This window comes from Dipodomys ordii, unplaced genomic scaffold, assembly GCF_000151885.1.
Source record: "Dipodomys ordii isolate 6190 unplaced genomic scaffold, Dord_2.0 Scaffold128, whole genome shotgun sequence".
Classification (NCBI taxonomy): Eukaryota; Metazoa; Chordata; class Mammalia; order Rodentia; family Heteromyidae; genus Dipodomys; species Dipodomys ordii.
The window spans coordinates 699,034-716,850 of NW_012267344.1; the positions used below are offsets into that span (position 1 = coordinate 699,034).

At 40.9% G+C, this 17,817-nt stretch overlaps 1 protein-coding gene across 1 annotated transcript in view; it reads left to right on the top strand.

Annotated features, from left to right (window-relative positions):
- Kif15 (kinesin family member 15) overlaps positions 1 to 17,817 on the top strand; it is a 46,453-nt gene that overhangs the window by 5,156 nt on the left and 23,480 nt on the right. The window contains exons 4-17 of the mRNA XM_013030213.1: positions 1,370 to 1,446; positions 3,001 to 3,038; positions 3,796 to 3,893; positions 5,290 to 5,469; positions 7,395 to 7,604; positions 9,764 to 9,889; positions 10,026 to 10,148; positions 11,853 to 11,976; positions 12,758 to 12,834; positions 13,328 to 13,537; positions 14,553 to 14,730; positions 15,762 to 15,903; positions 16,483 to 16,624; positions 17,384 to 17,560. Coding sequence (XP_012885667.1) covers positions 1,370 to 1,446; positions 3,001 to 3,038; positions 3,796 to 3,893; positions 5,290 to 5,469; positions 7,395 to 7,604; positions 9,764 to 9,889; positions 10,026 to 10,148; positions 11,853 to 11,976; positions 12,758 to 12,834; positions 13,328 to 13,537; positions 14,553 to 14,730; positions 15,762 to 15,903; positions 16,483 to 16,624; positions 17,384 to 17,560 — 1,902 coding nt within the window. The remainder of the gene's footprint in view (positions 1 to 1,369; positions 1,447 to 3,000; positions 3,039 to 3,795; positions 3,894 to 5,289; positions 5,470 to 7,394; positions 7,605 to 9,763; positions 9,890 to 10,025; positions 10,149 to 11,852; positions 11,977 to 12,757; positions 12,835 to 13,327; positions 13,538 to 14,552; positions 14,731 to 15,761; positions 15,904 to 16,482; positions 16,625 to 17,383; positions 17,561 to 17,817) is intronic.

Here is a 17,817-nt window from a genome sequence, read left to right on the forward strand (position 1 = left end):
AATTGAGGTCAATATAATTGAAACTTAGTCCTATCTCATATAACTTTTGGTAATTTGGGCATGTTTTATGTCTGAGCTGTCTGTTACATTAACCTTTTGCTACTTAATTTTAAGTTAATATTATATAAAATTTAAAATCTGTACAAATGGGTACGTCTACCTCTATTGTGGGTAGTATGTCTGAACTAAGTTTAATTTAATCTTAAATAGCTGCATAGTAGCTAATGACCACTGTACTGGACATCATTGGTCTGGAATATTCTCTTTTTTTTTTTGTTGATTGTGGAGCTTGAAATCGGCCTGGGAACTGTCCCTGAGCTCTTTTGTTCAAGGCTCTGCTACTTTGAGGCACACCTCCACTCCCAGTTTTTTAGTGGTTAATTGAAGATACTAAGTTAACAATAAATTAAATATATATTATATATATGTTAAACAATAAGACAATAAGTTAATTGGGTCTTTTCTACCCATGTTGGCTTTGAACCATAATCGTCAGATCCCAGCTGCCTTAGTAGCTAGGTTTACAGGCATGAACCACTGATGCCCAGGTGGAATATTCTCTTGTTCATGCACATGAACCTTTTTGGCAAGATCTCTCTCCCTCCCTCCTTCTTTCCCTCCCTCCTTCTCTCACCCTCCTTTCTCTCTTTCTCTCTCTGCAAGTCCTGAGGCTTGAACTCAGGGCCTGGGCACTGCCCCTGAGCAGCTTTTGCTCAAGGGTAGCATTATACCACCTGAAGAACCACAGTGCCACTTCCAGCTTTTTCTGTTTATGTGGTACTAGGAATCGAACCCACAGCTTCATGCATGTTAAACAAGCACTCTACCACTAACAGCATTCCCAGCCCTCTTTTTTAAAAAAAATTAAGTATCTAGTTCACTACTGGCCAGTAGAAATAAAACATTTAAACAATGTTACTAAGTTAGCTTGATTAGATGCTACATATGGTCTGGTTCCTAACCTGCACCTCATCTTGTTGCATGCATGCAATGCGAGTGTGCTGCTCTTGGGACTTGAACAGCCTGAATGCTGTCCGTTAGTTATTTCACTCAAGGCTGCCACTCTACATTTAAACCACAACTCTACTTCCCTTTTGATGGTTAAGTGGAAATAAGGGTCTCATGGACTTTGCTGCCTCTGCTGTCTTCAACCCAGGATCCTCAGATCTCAACTTCTTGAGTAGCTAGAATTACAGGAGTAACAACTCACCTATCATTAGTTGAAGTTCTAGCATCTTAGATATTTTAGCCATTATTCTATAGTCAATGTAATCTTCATGTTGTCAAGTAGGTCTAAGCACTCTCATTTTTTAAAAAATTGTATTTCTTTTTTCTGAAATGTGAACATGTTGGGTGCTTACATTTGTAGGAGTCGGTGTTCTCAACTGTGGCTAAAAGCATTGTGGAGTCGTGCATGTGTGGTTATAACGGCACCATTTTTGCATAGTAAGTGTCCACTGTGTTCATGGTATAGGAGTGAGCGCTTGTGTTAATTTCCTATTGTGTTTTTAATGAATTATACCAAATGTAGTGGCTTAAAGCAATGTAGACACATAATCCTACAATTCTGTAAGGTAGAAAGTCAACATATAGGTCTTTCTAAGCTAAAATCAGTGCTGTTTTCCTCCTTGGAACCTGAGCAGGAAAATTTGTTACTCTGTGTTACTAGGACATAAGCAAGTAGACTATTTTTTCCCCTGATTTTTCAGGAACCTTTAGTCAAAAAGTAAATTCAGAATTTGGTATTTTTGCTATGCATCTGAGTCATTTGAAAACTCACTTGCTATCTACTGTGACATATAACTTTCATTAAGTTTGGTTTTGGTACTCTGATTTCTTTTTAAGTGGAATAATGTAAGGAGATAAGATCTTATTTTTAAAAAATTTAGATCTGTAAGAATTTTTTTTTTTTTAATAATTCTGGGTTTGAACTCAGCTCTGGCCTTGCTAAGGAAGCACTGTACCGTGTGAGAGTGGAGTGAAGCACCAACATGTGAAACACTCTCCCCAGCTCTTTTTTTTTTTTTCTTTTTTTTTGTCAGTCATAGGTATTGAACTCAGGGTCTGGACATTGTCCCCTGAGCTCTTTTGCTCAGTCAGTGCTCTATCACTGTGAGCCACAGCACCACTTCTGGATTTCTAGTGGTTCATGGACTTTCCTTATCTTCAATTAGCCACTATAAAATGGGAAGTGGCACTTTAGCTTAAGTGGTAGAACACAAGCTTTGAGCAAAAGAGCTCAGGGACAGCGCGTAGGCCCTGAGTTCAAGTTCCACAACCGACAAAGAGTCTCACAGCCTTTCTTGCCATGCAGGCTTTGAGTTGCAATCCTCAGATTTCAGCCTCCTTATTAGCTCAAGTTATAGGCACAGAGCCACCAGCACCTAGCCTCCCTGAGCTGAGAACTGAAGGAAAGCTTGTATTTATTGTCTGATATAAAATTAAGGTATAGGCCTACTACAGACCAGTATAAAGATACTGTCCACTTTTTGCAAAAGAAAATTCTGATGGCCGTGTTTTTATTATATTGAAGCACTTGTCTGTACTTAACTCTTGGTTATGGTACTGGAAGAAAAAAAATAGATCATTCCTTTTTCACCTCATAGAATTCTAAAAGAGAGCCAGGTACCAGTGGCTCACACCTGTAATCCTAGCTACTCAGGAAGCTGAGATCTGAGGATTGTGGTTTGAAGCCAGCCCAGGCAGAAAAGTTCCCATGAGACTTATCTCCAGTGTAACCACTCAATAACTGTAAGTGGCACTGTGGCTCAAGTGTTAGAATGCTAGCCTTGAGCACAAAGAGGCTCAGGGACAGGACCCAAGCTCTGAGTTCAAGCCCCACAACTGACAAAAAAAATTATAAAAGAGAAAATAAGTTTTTGCGGGGACATTTTATGCACTTGTAGCCCATATTGAACTAGAGAAGGTAGGAGGGTTTTTTTTTTTCCAATTTTTCTTTTTTGTGTGTCAAAATACTAAATAGCACATTGTTTTTTACAGTGGGCAGACTGGCTCAGGGAAGACTTTTACTATGATGGGTAAGTAAAGGTGAATGTTTGTGGCTTATTGTATTTTTTTCTGTGATGACAGCAAGGGAACATTTTGTGGAAGACATTTTAAATGTGATGTTGACTAAATTTAAGTAACGGTGCTCCCCAGGCTTCTGCCATATATTGAGATTCTGGATAGCAAATCCATTGGTTAATCATGCTTGTAGCAGTGGCTCCTACTCAGTCCTTCGCACAGACCAGTTTTTTGTAGTGGGGTTTAGTAGATTTTCATATATGAGTATATCTCTGTTATACTCTCTGTCAAGATCAAGATTCTTGGTAATAACTCCTACTACTGCTTCGTCTCCTATTGTCATTAATTAGGCTGGTTTGGCTTTGTACTTCCACATAGGAAATTGTACTATAGCCATTCTTCTGTTTCTGGCTTCTCTGCATTAAGCTCCTATTGCTGTTTGTACTAGTTTGTTTCCTTTACTATGCCTTCCTGTAAAACTTAACTTAGTACCTACGGGTTTTTTGTTGTTGTTGAAGTTGTTGTTTTCTCATCCAACAATAGCTATTTTAAAATACGGCTTGATGGCTTCTGTGGGCCATTGACGCAGACCCACTGACAGGCAGGTTTTCTTACTCTATCTTCACAAGCTTAAATACAACTTGTTTGAAGAACAAGTAGAACATAGTACAATATGTTATCTTATTTACAAATTGGCTTTCAGTGTTGCCATTGGGTTAGAATAAAAATCAAAAGGCTTCTTATTTCTTTACCTTTTTTTTTTCTTTTTAGGACCATCTGAATCTGATCATTTTTCTCATAACTTGAGAGGACTAATCCCCCGAAGTTTTGAATATTTGTTTTCCTTAATTGATCGTGAGAAAGAGAAGGTAAGAATGTACAAACAAAATGGTTCTGTGAAATGTCGTTTTGAGTTCATTAGCTAGTAATAAAGTTATCTCATGAACATGATCTTTCATGAATCTGAAAAGTAGATAGGCTAGTGTGGTATAAATGTCCTGTCAGTTCCCAAGATAAAGTTAAAAACTCTAGGGACTGGGCAGGTGGCTCAGTGGTAGAGTGCTTGCCTTGCATGCATGAGGCCCTCAGTTCGATTCCTCAGCACCAAATAAGCAGAAAAAGCTGGAAGTGGGTCTGAGGCTCAAGTGGTAGAGTGCTAGTCTACAGCTGAAGAGCTGAGGGACAGTGCCCAGGCCCAGAGTTCAGGTCCCACAACCGACAAAAAAATAAAAACTGAGGGTTTTCAATTAGAGGTTTTAGGTTATAAAGCATGCATCACCCTTTAACTGGTGTGCTTGCTTACAAAAAAGAACAGTACTGCTTCTCAAAAGGTTTTACAAGATACAAAGTGTAAAGAAAATCTCAACCCCAAAAAAGAGAAACTCTAATATGCCATGTCCCATCATCTACCAGTGCCTATCATCTACCAGTACCTCAGCTCACAGGTGATCATGGATGTCACCTGATGTCCTGTAGTGATGGACTCCATCCTTGCTTCCTTCCACTCACCATGATCAGGCTGTGTGTGTGCTATGGCCCTAAAACCTGCAATGTGCTCTTCCCTTTCTCTCTGCTTCACAGCTTGAGGTGTTCTAGTGATTGTATTTTCTTGTTAGCTTTGAGAATTCCAGGCTTACTAACCCTTAGTGTTTATGTTTTATTCCTTATATATCAGGGCAACTGATATTTAATATTGTTTCTAACATTGCAGCTAAGACGTACAAATTACTTGTAAGTGAAATGATTAAGTTCAGCACCATGCATTTAAAAGCCCAGTGTCTGCCTGGTTCCAGGGGTTCACACCTATAATCCTAGCTAGTGAAGAGGCTGAGTTCTATGGATCACTGTCAGAACTAACCTGGGCAGGAAAATGCATGAGACACTTGCCTTCAATTACCTACCAAAAAACTAGAATTAGAGATGTAACTCAAGTGGTAAGAGTGTGAAGCCTTGAGCAAAAAGGCTAAAGGACAGTACCGAGGCCCTGAGTTCAAGCCCCAGGAGCCGCCCCAAACCAAACAAAAAGAATGCAGTTACAATCTTCAAATTATGGTGGTCTTTGGCACCTCTGGAAACATCTAGAAATCGAAGGAGCACAGTTCTGTGTTCTGAAAGGTGAGTCTAGTGATGTGGATTTTTTTAGGCACTTTATTTTGTATTTAAGGAACCTATTATGGGGAATTAACAACTTGTGAAAAAGAGTGCTGGTGAAAGCTGGGGGTGAATGTAAACATAATGCATCTAAGTAAGGCTTGTCCTTCACAGGCTGGAGATGGGAAGAGTTTCCTTTGTAAGTGTTCCTTCATCGAAGTCTACAATGAACAGATCTATGACCTGCTGGACTCTGCTGCAGCTGGCCTGTACTTGAGGGAGCACATCAAGAAAGGTGTCTTTGTTGTGGGTGCATCTGAGCAGGTGGTGACCTCAGCTGCCGAAGCCTATCAGGTATCGAGCACTGTTGGTTTGATACATAGGCAATAAACATGCGTGTGATTGCATCTCAATCTCAGACTAATAAAGTCATATCACAAAATGTTCATGGTCAGTAACTTAGTTAATATAAAACTTTGGCCATGCTGGGCGCTGGTGGCTCACGCCTGTAATCCTATCTACTCAAGAGGCTGAGATTGGAGGATTGCAGTTCAAAGCCAGCCCGGGCAGGAAAGTCCATGAGACTCTTATCTCCAATAAACCACCAGAAAACTAGAAGTGGCTCTGTAGCTCAAGTGGTAGAGCACTCAACTTGAGCTGAAGAGCTGAGGGACAGCGCCCAGGCCCAGAGTTCAAGCCCCACAACAGACAAGAAAAAAAAACAAGTTTGGCCAGGCATGGTAGTACTTGCCTGTAATCTCAGCTTTCAAGAGAGTGAAGTGAAAGGATTGTGAGTTCAAGGGTACTCTTGGCTATATAGTAAGATACTCTCTCTGACTTCTCTCCCACCAAAAAAGGAACTTAGGGTTACTTGATGCTGTAGTATTTGGGTGTTATTATCCCCCGAGCCTGGGGCTTGAACTCTGGGCCTGGGTATTGTCCCTAAGCTCCTTTTGCTCAAGGCCAGCACTCTACCACTTGAGCTAAAGCACCACTTCTGGCTTTTTCTAAGTAGTTTATTGGAGGTAAGAGTTTCACAGGTTTTCCTTCCTGGGCTGCCTTCGAACCGTGATATTCAGATCTCAGCCTCCTGAGTAGCTAGGATTACAGGTGTGAGCCACAAGCGCCTAGCTTATTATTCCCTCTTATCAGATACTCCTAAAATAAATTACCCTGCAATGTAGAGTGCTTCTGGGTTTGTGAACCACCCTTGTCTTCTCTTTCCTCCTAGTCCATTGTTCCTGTGTGTGTGTGTGTGTGTGTGTGTGTGTGAGAGAGAGAGGGAGAGAGAGTGTATGTGTGTGAGTGTGTGTGAGAGAGAGTGAGTGTGTGTGTGTGTGAGAGAGAGAGAGTATGTGTGTGAGAGAGAGTGAGTGTGTGTGTGTGTGTGTGTGCGCGTGTGTCTCGGTCGTGGGGCTTGATCTCTGGGCCTGGGTGCTGTCCAGTGCCACCTCCAGCTTCTGTTTAGGTGGCACTGAGGAATTGAACCCAGGGCTTCATGCATGCTAGGCAAGCACTCTACCTCTAAACCACATTCCAGCCCATAATTTTTTTTTTTTTAATTTAACAACGGAACAATGGAGGGCTGGGAATATGATTTAGTGGTAGAGTGTTTGCCTAGCATGCATGAAGCCCTGGGTTCCATTCCGCAATACCACCTAAGCAAAAGAAGCTGGAAGTGGCGCTGTGGCTCAAGTGGTAAGATACTAGCCTTGAGCAAAACAAACAAACAAACAAAAAAAACTAAATAAAATGTGTTTGACTATTTATGATCGAATTAGCATGCATGTTTCTGTTGATTTTCCCCATGGAGCTCCTTATTTTAGGAGATCCCTGGGTATGGTAACCTTTTACCAGGTGGCTGTTCTTTTTCTACCTCTGCTTGCTTGTGGTGTGGCACTAAAAGCCAGCTTCTGAATTCTCAGCTCAGGGTAGACAAACCCACTGACAGAGCTCTTGATAGGTCACACCTACAATCCTAGCTGCTTAGGAGGCTAAGATCTGAGGATCGTGGCTTGAAGCCAGCCCGGATCGGAAAGTCTGTGGGACCTTTATCTTTAACTAGCACAAAGCCAGAGTGATTCTGTGGCTCAAGTGACAGCCTTGAGCACAACAGACTAAGTGAGATTATGAAGTTCGAAGTTCAAGTCTTCTGACCTGCATACACATGAAAGTAGAACATTAACTGTTAGAATATTCTTGTTAGAACGAGCACTTGTAAGGTGCTTACTTTGTGATTCAGTTGTCTTAAGTGTACCTGTGTGGCTCCTTTGACCCAGGTGTTGTCTGGAGGATGGAGGAACAGACGTGTTGCATCTACATCAATGAACAGAGAGTCCTCTAGGTCTCATGCAGTCTTTACCATCACCATAGAGTCAATGGAGAAGAGTAATGAGACCGTGAACATACGGACCTCCTTACTAAATCTGGTGGATTTAGCAGGATCTGAAAGGCAAAAAGATACTCATGCAGAAGGGATGAGGTTAAAGGTAAGGATGAAATCATGAGTCAGGTGCCTGTGGCTACTCAAGAGACCGAGCATTGCAGTTTGAAATCAGCCCAGGCAGGAAAGTCTATGGGACACTTGTCACAGATTAATCACCAAAAAGCCAAAAGTGAAGTTGTGGTTCAAGTGGTAGAGCGCCAGCCTTGAGTGAAAAAGCTAAGGGAATGTGTTCAGGCCCTGAGTTCAAACACCAGGGACCAACACACACACACAAAAGTTTACTAGATAAATGTTTTCTTAGTTTGTTTTTTTGCCAGTCCTGGGGCTTGAAATCGACCTACACACTGTCCATGGGCTGTTTTTTTTTTGTTGTTGTTTTTTGCTCAAGGGTAGCGCTCTACCACTTGAGCCACAGCACCACTTCCAGCTTTTTGTGTTTATGTGGTACTGAGGAATTGAACCCAGGACTTCATGAATGCTAGGCAAGCACTCTACCACTAAGCCACACTTTCAGCCCCTAGATAAATGTTTTGTAAATACTTTCTCTCTGATAGGCTGCCTTTCCCTTTGTTTCCTTTGCTGTACAGAAAGTATTTCCATTTGTTGTTAAGGTTACCTGTGTTGTGAGTCATTATTACCTTTGTTTACAAAAGATCACTCATGTCAGTGTCAAGGAGTATTTATCTGTTTCCCTATAGGAATTTTTTATTTTTTTATTGTCAAGGTTACATAAATAAGGTAATAACATTTCTTGTCAAACTTGTTATCCCTTCCCTCATTTTTCTTCTACTTCCCTCCCCCAAGCCCCCTCCAAGTTGAACAGATCATTTCTAGCATATTCCCCACAGGAATTTTATGGTTTCAAACCTCACATTTAAGTTATTAAGCTGTTGAGATCTCATCTTCAGTTTTAGTTATTAACCTTGATATGTCCAGTTTCATTCTTTGATATATGAGTATATAATTTCTCTAATATTTATTGAAAAGAAATAAAAAAGGACCTACTCCTAAGCCAACATACTAGTAGTGGGACCAGAACTTCTATGTCATATGTATTACCAGTAAGAATACAGGTATTGAATGTGAATTGTCATTAAAGTATACATAGGGATTCTATATTTTAAGATACATATCATTAGGAATCAGAATTACAGATGCACCTTTTCTATTTAAAGTGAGATTTGAGGGGCTGGGAATGTGGCTTAGTGGTAAAGTGATTGCCTAACATGCCTGAAGCCCTGGATTCAATTCCTCAGTACCACATAAGCAGAAAAAGCTGGAAGTGGTGCTGTGGCTCAAGTGGTAGAGTGTTAGCCTTGAGCAGAAAAAGGAGATCAGGGATAGCACCCAGGCCCTGAGTTCAAGCCCCAGGACTGGCAAGCCAAAAAAAAGAATTTTTGAGGGGCTGGGAAGGTGGCTCAGTGGTAGAGCACTTGCCTTGCATGCATGAGGCCCTGGGTTCGATTCCTCAGCACCACATAAACAAACAAACAAAAAAAAGCCAGAAGTGGTCCTGTGGAGCTGAAGAGCTGAGGGACAGTGCCCAGGCCCAGAGTTCAGGCCCCATGACCAGACCAAAAGAAAATTTATTTTTGAAGTACAGTTAGCAATTTATTGCTTTTGTACTTTTCTAAAGTTACTGTGTATATCAAACAGGAGAAGTTGAACATTCTTTTAACTGAAATTCACTTGTCTTTAATAGTGCCCATGTATTACTTTCTGTCTCTAATGGTCAACTTACTAGAAATATTTTAGGTCAAAACAAAATAGTGGCCATTGTGCCTAATTTTTTTTTTCCTGGTCTTAGGCCTTGAACTCTGGGCATGGGCACTGTCCTTGAGATTCTTTGTGCTCCAGACTAGTGTTCTACCACTTGAGTCACAGCACCACTTCTGGCTTTTTCTGAGTAGTTTATTGGAAATAAGAGTCTTATAGATTTTCCTGTCAAGTCTGGCTTTGAATTGCAATCATCAGCTCCCAGCCTCCTGAGTAGAGCTAGGATTACAGGCATGAGCTACCAGTGCCTTTGTTTTGTTTTTGAGACAGGGTCTTGTATGTGACCTTGGCTGGCCTGGATCTTACTGTGTAGCTCAAGCCAGCCTCAAACTCAATCCTCATGCCTTAGTCTCCTGAGTGCTTAGACTGTAGCTGTGTACCACTACTTCTTGCTCTGAGTTTTTCTTTTTTTCCCTGATGCTTTAGGAAGCAGGTAACATAAACCGATCCTTGAGTTGCCTGGGACAAGTGATTACTGCTCTCGTTGATGTGGGTAATGGAAAGCAGAGACACATTTGCTACAGAGACTCCAAACTTACCTTCTTACTACGGGTAACAGACATCTTGGGTATTGGGTCTGCTTTAATATTGCTAAGACCCATGGTGGGACAGTTTGAGCTGTAGTAGTTTGCTTTAAAGGTTCTGTGCTTTCTCAACTAATATGTGTATCTTTCATGTTATCGAACAGGATTCTCTAGGTGGTAATGCCAAAACAGCCATAATTGCAAATGTTCATCCTGGATCCAGGTGCTTTGGAGAAACACTATCAACACTTAATTTTGCCCAAAGAGCCAAGCTGATTAAAAACAAGGTAATTACCTGACTATATTTTACTAAGTTAGAAAAATACTTAAACTTTTAAGTATTTCGTATTTGTGATTCCCCCAGTAATAATGTTCTTTATAAAAGCTTATTTTAACAATATGCAAGTATATGGTGGTGTGAGTGTCATTTGATAACAGTGACAAACACCTGAGCTCAAGCCCATGATTGACCAAAAGAGACTACCTGTGTGTGTGTGTGTGTGTGTGTCATGGGGGCTGAAATCTGGACCTGGGGGCTATTTTCAGTTCAAGGCTAGTGCTCTACCACTTGAGCCACAGTGCCACTTCCAGTTTTTTCTGCTTACATGGTGCTGAGGAATCGAACCCAGGGCCTCATGCATGCAAGGCAAGAACTCTACCACCGAGCCAACTTCCCAGTCCACTACCTGAGCTTTTTTTGCTCTAGTCTAGCACTCTACCACTTTGAGCCACAGAGTCACTTCAGATCTTCTGGTGGTTAATTGGAGATAAAAGTCTCATAGATCTCCTGCCCTGGCTGGCTTTGAACAGCAATCATCAGATCTCAGGTTCCTTAGTAGCTAGAATTAGAGGCATGAGCCACCATCACCTATGAGACTCTTACCTCTAATGAACCACCTGAAAACCGGAAGCTGAGCTTTAGCATTGAGCAAAAAAGCTAAGGGACAGTGCCTAGGCCCTAAGTTCAAGTCTCAATACACACACTCTCTCTCTCTCTCTCTCTCTCTCTCTCTCTCTCTGTATCCTCCAGAATTTTGACCCCCTAGCTTTGTGGCTATTAGCAATTATATGAGAAGGAAATACCACTAAAGCTTCCTGACCCTGACTCTTGGAACTTAGAACAAGTGCTTAGAGAGTATAGAACTGCAACTGAGAGTATGAATTATGATATCACTGAGGTGTAATGATGCCACAGGTGTTCTAACACACACAACAGACCCAGGGAGCTTTGCACTTGTCACTATACATGGTAGGTCCCCCTGATATGTCCTCTCATGGAAATACTACCTATCTTGGACTTGTTTTATGATTAGCTTTTTTTTTTCCCCTATGGAGGGTCTTGAACTCTGGGCCTGAGTTGCTGGTCCTGAGGTCTTCAGTTCAAGGTGAGAGCTCTGCCACTTGAGCCACAGCGCCACTTCTGGTTTTCTGGTGGTTCATTGGAGATAAGAGTTTCATGGCCGGATGGATGTTCCTGCCCCGGCTGGCCTTGAACCACGATCCTCAGATCCCAGCCTCCTGAATAGATTACAGACAGGAGCCACCTACTCCTGGCTAAGTCTGTGTGACTCTTATCTCCAGTTAACCACCAGAAAACTAGAAGTTGCGCTGTGGCTCAAACACGCTCCTTGAGCTGAAGAGCTTAGCTACGGTGCCCAGGCCGTATCCAATCCCTCACAATGGGTGCTATTTTAAAAAAAAGTTTAGCTGGGCACTGTGGCTCATGCCTGCAATCCTGGGTACTCTGGAGGGTGAGATCTGAGGATCATGGTTCAAAGCCAGCCCTGGCAGGAAAGTCTGTGAGACTCATCTCCAATTAACCACCAGAAAACCGGAAATGGTGCTGTGGCTCAAGTAGGAGAGTGCTCACTTTGAGCTGAAAAGCTGAGGGACAGCGCCCAGGCCCAGAGTTTAAGCCCTGTGACTGACAAAAAATTTAGTTAACATGTGGAGAGGAAAAGTAGTGTTAATACTTTGTGGTTCTTACACAGGCAGTGGTGAATGAAGACACCCAAGGAAATGTGAGCCAGCTCCAAGCTGAGGTGAAGAGGCTCAGAGAACATTTGGCTCAGTTTACTTCTGGACTGGTCCAACCAGAAAACTTTCTTGCCACAGGTAGGATGAACTCAGTCTCCTTTCTTCCTTGATAAGAGTCCCTTGATGACAGATAGAACACAATGCATATAGTAAGGCTTTCCAGAATTTTCCGCAACTGTCTCTTCATTCATTTCACTTGTATAGGAACATGGTGGTTATATTCAGATACAGGTGCCATAGGTGTTCCATCCTGTGAGATAGGACTAACAACTTTATCTCCTTTTAGCAGGAAGAAGTACTAAGAGATGAATGAATCTACATGTATTCACTAAATAGGATAGGAGTGATTTATTTTATTCAAAGGATCCAAGTCCTGATTCTGTCTACCATATGCAGTCTGTATGTTAACTACATAGCTTTTTTTTTTCCCAAGAATAACTAATATGTTTGATGGGTTAATTTGAAACCATGATCCAGCATTGACAGTCCAATTCTTTCAGAGTCATTGAGAGCAGGGGCTGGGAATGTGGCTCATTGATAGAATGCTTGCCTACTATGCATGAAGCCCTGAGTTCAATTCCTCAGTACCACACAAACAGAAAAAGCTGGAAGTGGCACTGTGGCTCAAGTGGTAGATTGCTAGCCTTGAGCAAATGAAGCTCAGGGACAGTGCCTAGGCCCTGAGTTCAAGCCCCAGGACTGGCAAAAAAACAAAAAACCAAAAAAAAACACCAACAACAGAAAACCAGAGTAATTGAGAGCCATTAATCAAAGACTGCCTTTTTGTTCATCTCTTAAGTTTTGAAAAATAAGCCATTTTTCCCTCTTTTCCTTCTTTTTCTTACTGGTTCAATTACAGACCAAGAGAAGCCTAGTTACCTAGAGCATTTCCTGGAAGCAATGTTGTTCTTTAAGAAATCTGAAGAGGAAAAGAAGGTAGGAATCTGCATTAGGATAAGAACGAGTCAGGAAAATTTTTTAAGATTTCTTATTGTTGCTTTTTTATTTCCTTACTGAGTGAAATAAATGCATCACATTAATAAGACGCTGTGAAAATCTAGCTTTACATTTTATTTTATTTATTTTTTTTGGTCGGTCGTGGGGCTTGAACTCTGGGCCTGGGCACTGTCCCTCAATTCTTCAGCTCAAGGTGAGCGCTCTACCACTTGAGCTACAGCGCCACTTCTGGTTTTCTGGTGGTTTATTGGAGATAGGAGTCTCATGGTCTCTCTTGCCCGGGCTGGCTTTGAACCGCGATCCTCAGATCTCAGCCTCCTGAGTAGCTAGGATTACAGGCGTGAGCCACCAGCGCCTGGCTAGCTTTACATTTTAAAATTAAGTCTGAATGTAGTGTTGGTTTCTGAATTTATGCAAACTTTTAAGGTAGCTGCATGATTCTTCATGTCTGACCAAACTATGAATTTCTAAGTCTCTGGCAGAAAAAATCACCCAATTGGAAGACCTCAACCTCAAAAAGGAACAGTTTATTCAGTCCAATAAAATGATCGTGAAATTCCGGGAAGATCAAATCATGCGCCTGGAGAAGCTCCAGAAAGAATCCCGGGGCAGTTTTCTGCCTAAGGAGCAGGAGTGTTTGCTCTCAGAATTAAGGCTTGAGATCCAAACTCTGCGAGAACAAGTGAGTGCGTAGCAGTGGAATATTTCTGTCTCCAAAAAGGAGGCTAGCAGAAATTGGTCACCATATCCTTTCTCTTTATTGTCATACATTTTAAATGTATCTCCGTTTCCCACCTGTTCTAAAATGATTATTTCTGCAGAGCAAAAAAAGCGTGAGTATGAGCTTGAATGCATAGCATTTGCTCTTGGTCAGCCAGGCAGAATTTGCCATGTTGGTAATTAGGATGATCAAAATCCAAAGTATCTTTAAAATTGAGCCTTTGGGGGTCTTGCTTTTTTGTTTTTTCTCTTTTCCTTTCCTAATGGAATATGTAAGGTCTCAAAACTGTTATGTTACCAGCATTTCTGTATTTCTCCACAGATGTTAATGCATGTTTGATTAGAATAGCTAGTAATTTTTTTTTTTTTTTTTGTAGATTGTAGGGCTTGCACTCAGGGCCTAGGTGCTGTCCCTGAGCCTTTTTGCTTAAGACTAGTGCTCTACTACTTTGAACGGCAGCTTCCCTTGCGGTTTTTGAGTGGTTAATTAAAGCTGAGTCTCGTGTATTTTTTTTGTCCCAGCTGGCTTTGAACGCAATCCTCAGATCTCAGCCTCCTGAGTAACTAGGATTACAAGCATGAGCCACCAGCGCCCGATTGTCTTTTTCAATTAATGTTTCTTGAACAATTGAATCTTAGTAGACGGAGTTTCTTTACTCATTTTAGTAATTTTTTTTCTTACATAGATTTAGCTCTACTCTTTTGTGTGCAGAATGGGCCAGGTTGCATATGCTTGTGTTTCTTTTTCTCTCCCAGAGCCTGAGAGAATGAATGTTTCATGCATCTTAGGGTAAAGAAGAGTTGTAGGATCTCCTATTTCAATCCGAGTGCAGTTGTCAAGTCTTTCTTCACAGTAGTTGCAGCAGAATACAACCAGTACTGCCTGGGTGTTCTAATATTTTCTAATGGCTTTTTAGTGAGACTAGTTCATTACAGGAGCGGTCATAAGAAATAATTTGTGTAATCCTTCTATACAGATAAATCACCACCCTAGAGTTGTAAAGTATGCGATGGAGAATCATTCTCTCAGGGAGGAGAATAGGAAACTGAAATTACTGGAGCCTGTAAAAAGGGCCCAAGAAATAGATGCCCACACTGTTGCAAGACTACAGAAAGCTTTTTCAGAAGTGACTGGCACAGAGAAAATCGAAGAAGGTAATCGATGATTATCCTGAGGAGCTTCAGTTTGTTTGTTTGATTGTTGTGGTAGTGGAGACTAAACTTAGGGCCTGACTTGAACTATACTCTCAATATCATCTCTTGTTTCTGAGTGTGTGTGTGTGTGTGTGTGTGTGCGTGTGCGTGTGTGTGCATGTGTGTGTGTGTGTGTGTGTTGGTGTATGTAAGATGATCAAACCCAGAGCCTTCTGCATGTCTGGCAAGGCACTAAACTGCTCTAAAACCCTAAATCTTACTACTTTTGCAAAATAGTGATGGTAATTTCTTAGAGCACAGTTTATATAGCATTCTCTAAGTGACTTTTATGTGATATCTGCCTGTGCTGGAACCCAATGGACTGACCTATTCAGTCTATTAAACAATCCTAGAACACTAACATTTTCTATCTAATAGACGATACTTGCTTCCTAAGTAATTTATTGACCAATTCCTTAAAGTTCAACTGTTCAGTTTTTCTGTTCAGCGGAAGATGAGTCTTGTCCCATAGTGGTTAGCTTGGTTGGCTTTCTCCCAATAGAAGAGGTGTCTGTGCCTTTGTTGTTATTATAGTCCTAAAGCTTGAAATCAGGGTCTATTCCTTAGCTTGGAAATAAGAGTCTTATGGACTTGACTATTGAGGCTGGCTTTGAACCACAGTCCTAAGATCTCAGCCTCCTGAGTAGCTAGGATTACAGGCATGAGCCCCCGTGCCTGGTCCTGTGCCCTTTTCTAATCCTTCCTTGGCACATTGTGTCATCCTCTGTCTCCTGTTGAGGGATAGGTACTTAACATTATAGGCACCACCTTCAAACCCTTATTTTTGTTGCTTTTTTGAGGTAGGACCTCTGAAACTCAAGATCCTCTTGTTTCAGCCTCATGAGTGGTTAGATTTTATCTTCCATCACCACACTAGGCTGCACTCCGTTTCTCATTTCTGTTCCCTGTAGCTTAAACTTGATGCTGGTTAGAGTACTCAGAACATGCGTTTTGTTGTTTTTCTCAGTGTCTGTTTGTCCTTTTATTATCAGGTCAACAAGGATTTTCTCCCAAAATTTCAAAACAACCAAATTCGTTTATAAACACGAAAAAGTTAAAAGCACAACTCCTGCAAATTCAGTCAGAGCTGAATACTTCAAAGCAAGAATATGAAGAATTCAAAGAACTAACTCGGTAAAATGGAAATTGACATGCATACTAACACCTCTTTTAAATTGTATTTGCTTTCATGATAATTTTAGTAATTTAATTGGGAATTTTACTTTTTGGTTCCAGTATTGGGGCTTGAACTCAGTGTTTACATGTGTTTAGTTTGTTCACTCAAAGATGGTGCTCTACCTCTTGAGCCCAAGCTCTACTTCTGGCTTTTTGGTGTCTAATTGGAGATTTGAGCCTCATAGACTTTTCCTAATTGGGTGGCTTCTAACCAAGATGCTCAGATTTTAGTCTTCTGAGTAGGCTGAATTAGCCACTGGTGCCCTGTTTATTTTTAAAATAGCATGTTGCCTATGCTATTATTGAGAGCTATTTGGGCTTTTGAATTTGTGCTTCACCATATATATTTCTTGAATACCTTGAACATACCTGAACCCTATTTTGCCCAGCTAGAAAAAAATAAAGGTTAATGATAGAAGCAGTATTTCTTATTTAAAAAGATAACTGTAAGTTGTGTGACCACATCACCTGTTAAGTATTTTACAAATATTTGATGTTACTTATTGCTTCCAATTCTTTCTTTCCAATATCTATTAGGAAGAGGCAGCTGGAATTGGAATCAGAGCTTCAGTCTTTGCAAAAGGCAAACCTGAATCTTGAAAATCTTTTGGAAGCAACAAAAGCTTGCAAGCGGCAAGAAGTTTCTCAACTGAATAAAATTCATGCTGAAACACTTAAGGTAGGTTATGTGAAGCAATGCTTTCATTTAAAACAAGTGTGTGCTCTCTCACTCTCTCTACATATATATGTTTTAGGGCAGACTTTAGTAGTTAATTGAAGATAAGAGTTTCATGGGCTCTCCAGCTGGCTTCAAACCTCCGTTCTCAGATCTCAGCCTCTTGAGTAGCTAGGATGATAGGTATGAGCCACTAATGCCCAGTTGTTTTATTCTTGAATGGTATAGAGAGATTGAACTTTAAAAATAATCTCGTGGGGCTTGAACTCTGGGCCTGGGCGCTGTCCCTCAGCTCTTCAGCTCAAGGCTCTACCAGTTAAGCCATAGTGCCACTTTTGGTTTTCTAGTGGTTAATTGGAGATAAGACTCACGAACTTAACTGCCTGGGCTGGCTTTGAACCACAGTCCTCAGATCTCAACCTCCTGAGTAGCTAGGATTACAGGCATGAACCACTGGCACCCGGCCATACTGGGCTTTGTATTGTTTTCTAGTGTTCTCTTTGATTACAAATGTGCTAACTACTGAATAAGTGAATATAATCTTTTTGTAACCTAATTTTATATTAGATACATAGCTCTTCTTGTTCCTTTATTCTTTGTTAGAATTTAGATATCAACTTACAAGTTGCATTTTGTTTGGTAAATTTTTCATGAGTTCATTTCTATGTTGCTTTTTAATGACACTTTTCTCAATGTGTTTATGTACAAAATATGCTATTTTCTATGTATGCTAATGTTCTTTTCCATAATGCTTATTTATAGATTATAACTACACCAACCAAGGCTTATCAACTGCATTCACAACCAGGACCAAAATTAACCCCTGAAGTGGGCAATTTGGCCTCTTTGCAAACTCATGACATATTAAATGAGCCAATTCCACCTGAGATGAGTGAACAAGCTTTTGAGGCCATTTCTGAAGAGCTTAGAACAGTACAGGTAATGTTTTAGTTTTAGAAAATATTTATTAAATACTCATTTAAATAACTACAATTCATCTTGATCTATGTCACCCCTTTTGTGTGTCTGAGCACGTGTGTGTGTGTGTGTGTGTGTGTCATTTAAATAACTACAATTCATCTTGATCTATGTCACCCCTTTTGTGTGTCTGAGCACGTGTGTGTGTGTGTGTGTGTGTGTGTGTGTGTGTGTGTGTGTGTGTCCTGGGGCTTGAATTAAGGGACTTTTAAGATTTT